This window comes from Morone saxatilis, unplaced genomic scaffold (assembly GCF_004916995.1).
Source record: "Morone saxatilis isolate NCDOM2014 unplaced genomic scaffold, NCSU_SB_2.0 Contig14, whole genome shotgun sequence".
Lineage (NCBI taxonomy): Eukaryota > Metazoa > Chordata > Actinopteri > Moronidae > Morone > Morone saxatilis.
Window position 1 is genome coordinate 4,049,225 of NW_023339696.1, and position 4,424 is coordinate 4,053,648.

The 4,424-nt window shown below is 44.7% G+C and overlaps 2 protein-coding genes across 3 annotated transcripts in view; both read left to right on the plus strand.

Annotated features, from left to right (window-relative positions):
• Nucleotides 1-1,131, plus strand: part of LOC118323066 (glucose-6-phosphatase-like) — a 2,471-nt gene extending 1,340 nt beyond the window's left edge. The window contains exon 5 of the mRNA XM_035654985.1: nucleotides 977-1,131. Within this exon, the coding sequence (XP_035510878.1) occupies nucleotides 977-1,131 (155 nt within the window). The remainder of the gene's footprint in view (nucleotides 1-976) is intronic.
• nbr1b (NBR1 autophagy cargo receptor b) overlaps nucleotides 1,063-4,424 on the plus strand; it is a 28,756-nt gene continuing 25,394 nt past the window's right edge. For both annotated transcript variants that reach the window (XM_035655319.1, XM_035655320.1), the window contains exon 1: nucleotides 1,063-1,343. In XM_035655319.1, the coding sequence (XP_035511212.1) occupies nucleotides 1,242-1,343 (102 nt within the window). In that variant the 5' untranslated portion in view covers nucleotides 1,063-1,241. The remainder of the gene's footprint in view (nucleotides 1,344-4,424) is intronic.

Sequence of the window (4,424 nt, forward strand, 5' to 3'; positions counted from 1 at the left end):
AACCAAATAATAAACACTATATAAGTTGGTGTAAATATTTTTTAAAACATTATCTCTGTCTCGTATTATGTATTTATTCTTATTATGAGTCTTTTTAACGCAATTACACACGGGAGCGTTTGTGGAAAAAAGGCTTTGGAGGGTCGGTCTTTGATGATAACATTCACGTGTTGTCTTGCTCCTGACGCTCTTCATCTGAATTCTATTAGACAGTTTAATTTACATTTTTTCACGGGAGATTATATATTGAAAAACATATAGGTGGTCCGACCCCCGGATTTAGCATTGAACCCCACAGTTTCATGTTTTTCTTTGGTCGTTAAGTTAAGTCTAATGAGTAATTTATTAAAATCATACCCTACAGCTTGTGACAGAGTGTTTGGTTGAGTAGAAACAACCGCATCTAACAGACCAACGATCACAACCGCACGATCACACCCAATGATCAGACAATCGTTTCAATTATTGTCCTCCAGCGGTGAAATTCATGTCCACATCACTGCACCTGCAGGCAACACTAAACACACAACAAAGAACATGCCAATCCACAATTAACAAATCCACAAAGAAAAACAAACAAACAATCAAAAAATAATACATGACAGGTTACGATCAACTCAGGCGCCCCCTTTGTTTAAAAGCTGCAGGGATCCGGCTTTTTCGGCATAGCTGAACTTTCTTGCAGCTCAGTGTTCGGATACCATTCCCCCAGAAGGCAGTGGGGGACATATTGATTGAGTGGGTGTGTAATGTCCAGTTCTATTGTGGTTGCAATGTGTGAGATGGCCCTGTTGTTCAGTTCTGTGAGAATGGGTGTAGGGAGTCTGATTATTTTGGCCGCTGTGTTGGTGACAGTTAGGATGTCGTAGAAACAGGAGGAGCAGTATATGATGATGATGATCAGACCAATGATCAGTCCCACTGATACACAATGATCAGTCCCAATGATCAGACCTGATGCTCTGCCGCCCTCCAGCGGTCGCTCCCCGCTCCGCACTCACTGAGCCGCGCTCTTCTTTTTTCCCCCGCTCAAGCGGAAGAAGGGATCTTTCTTCCGGACACATGGTGCAAGGTGGGCGTGTCCAGGACGCTGATGTAAACACAAAATACGCCTCATCCCCCGTCGGATAAGTCACAGTGAAGCGAATTGGCGAGATTAACCCAAATAGCCTCGGTCGGTCGGGGAAAACGCTCCGTGTCCGTCGTGTGTAATATGCGTTAAGGCGCGGACAGGCGACGCCATGGACTTCTACATCAATCTGAAGGTGAATTTCAGGGGAAATTCCAAAAATTTCCTCCTGTCGGGATCCGAGACCAAGAGCTGGGAGTCGATGGAGGCCATGGTAAGAGAGGGGAGAACCGCCGGGGCCCGTTGTCAGATCACAGTGCGTCTGTCCGCCTCTCACACACTCATTTACAGCCGCTGCTGCTTGTGATTGATGCCACTGCTGTGCCACGTCGGAGGGTAGTTGTTAAACAGCCTGGCCGGCTCCACATATGCGATCAGAGAGATGCTGTTGCCCATCATGCACCTCGCGTCCTGTGAGCTGTGAAAAGGTGGCATCAGACTGACAGCAGCACGGTAGCAGGGAGGAATCACCGCAGCCCTTACAGCATTATTACAGTGGTTAGTCGTCATGGAAACACTGTTTACCAGCTCCACATAACTGGTCTGAGCAGTCTGAATCCCACAGCCCCCATCTGAAAGGCATTCCTCTGCTCGGGTGGCTGGAGTCAGGATGTAGCCCAGTGGTGTCTGCGTCTGAAGTTAAAGTATAATACTGCAGCAGAGCATGTGGAAGGCCTGCATTTTTTTTACACGTACAATAGGTACAATAAACCTTTCACAGCAGCCATTTTGACATGAAACAGTAGGGTAAACACAGGTGTAACCAATGATACTAATGAAGGCTCCGTTCCATTTAGTGTAGCAGAGGCTTTCCAGTGAGCCAAGGTGCTCAACAGCAGCACCCGGACTCTGTTTGAGCTGACAGGAACAGAACCATTGGTAACACCTGTGTTTACCCTACTGTTTCACGTCAGAATAGCTGGTGAGAAAACCAGCAGCAGAGGACCAGGACAAAAAACATTGAGAATATTTTAGGATTAGGGTTCCCACTCGTAGTTTTTCAGTCATGGTTGTCCTAGATCATTTTTGATTGTGTTTCAGCTCCTCCCTCAGATTACGTTAACCTGAGTGCATATTTAGTTTGAAACTCAACTGTAGGTAGGATGAGCTGTGCAGTGTGACATGTAAATGATGCGAGGAACAGAAAAATGCTCCCACATCATTGTGGCTCCCATGTAAATGTTAATATCTACATGCATACAGCCTATTAATGATCAAATGTGTCATTGTGGTTGTTAAATAAATGCACAGCGGTGTTGATTGTACGTGTAACAGTCACTTTCGAACTCTTTTAATAGGCTAATAGGTGAGAACATTTTTACTTAAGGGCTGTGGATAAATCTTAACAAGAGTGTTTCTAGCCTGAAGCTGTTTTTTTTTTTTTTTTCTAAACCGCTCTCTGTTTTGAGTGTTGATCGTACAGGTGTACCCTGTCACATTGTGCGAACTCTCTTAATTGCACAAACCTGTTTCAACTTGATGAATTCCTCTCCGTTTGTGGGTTTCATTCATTTAGTAGTGTCAATAGTCACATTAGGGGACAAGAAATTACATTTGAAAATAATATTACCTCAGAGCAGGACTCGTGATTTCATTAATTGTCAGTCGGATACTTGAATGAAAGCATCTTTTCCCTGGACGTTTTGTACCTTAACCCTTGTGTGCGCAGTGTTACACCTCTTGAATACATATGAGTGAAAAGACTAACCTCATTCGGTAAAGCTTGGCTGCCACGTGTCCTGTCCACTGTATATACTGTATCTGTGTTTGTCTGCAGACCGCATCCATAATACAGGGAAACCAAACAGCTTGTCAAGTGATCACACAATGGACAAAAAGGTATTATATGTGATCATGCAGTCAGAGAAGTGCTTGGTAAAGAAAGAGGAGGCCAGGCAGAGTACGTGTGTGTGTCAGTGTGTGTCTGCGTCTGTCGTTCAGGATCGTGTGGCTGATGAGTCACTGTGGGTAACACAAGTCACATTTCAGGCAGCTGGACTGTTGTTGAGCTGTCACCCAACTGTTGTCTGAATCTCACCACCTGGACGTCATATGGTAGAGAGAACCTGTGGTTGGCGAACCGTTTTAGAGCAATTACTGTGCACAGATGAAAGGATAACATACCTTTACTTGGGTTTTCATTATTATTCTGACACCAGTTTTTAGTCTGTGTTCTCATTTAGCTGCTACTGCATATATAATTTCTTATTTTATACTTTTATTTCCACTGCCAGATGTATGTCTTGGTCTCATTAGGTACATTTTACTAAATGCCCGACCGATATGGGATTTTTAAGACTGATACAGATTTTAGAGCGGAAGAATTGCTGATACTGTACGTCTGTGTGGCTTGTACACTGATATGACTATGCAAAGGTACTCAGAAGGCCCTAAACAAACCATTTTATCAAAGAAGAGCCTCCATTAGCAGCCGCCATTGTTGTTTAACAAACAGTGCCTTCTTGCAGCGTCACATCTAGCAGCCACTTCCGTAGCAGCCACTACTCCTCAGAGGACTCTGATTGATCTGGAACCGCTGTAGTTTGGCCACAGACACGTAGACTGAAGGCTGGCGAGGTGGATTCTGGCATGATCTTGTGGTGTCATGACCTTGCGAGTGATGTTTTAATCATATCGTGCAGCCCTAATTGTATTATTTATATCCCCCGATATCAGACAGCAGCGGATGTGGTTGTAGTCGCGATTGATGATAGACAGCACCACTGCACAACTAATAATAATAATAATAATAATAATAATAATAATAATAATAGTGTACCAGTGACCTAGAGTGAATCTGGAACCTCTGTGATCTGTGAGGGGAGAAAGACCAGAAGACCTGTTGTTTTTATCAGTGGCGTTGTTAATGGCCAGAGTGAAGAAAGAAAGTGAAATATGGTCTCGGAGCCCTGCAGCTTTGGATTCACGGCCCGTCTGTGTTTGCCTCGGCAGCCCGGGAGAGTTCATTTGTCTGAGTGCTGCTGAGTCACACACGTCAGACTTCACTTTGAGTCGTTGTTTGAGAGAGATGCAAGTGGGTTTGGTGTACAGGCTCAGCGGCGTTATCTGCTTTTCATCCAACACGAATTGCAGAATAACACATGCAACATGAGCTCTTATCGGCTCGTGTGGAAGCATACTGAAGAGAGACAGAGAATGTCAGCTGGGTAAAGTGCGCAGCCTTCAGCCAGTAAAGAGCGAGCAGGAGTGTGAACGGAGCCCACTCCCTAAACACGAGCCATCGAGTCTTCTCAGAGGTCACCTTTTCAAACAGACAGAGAAACTGGACTGAGTC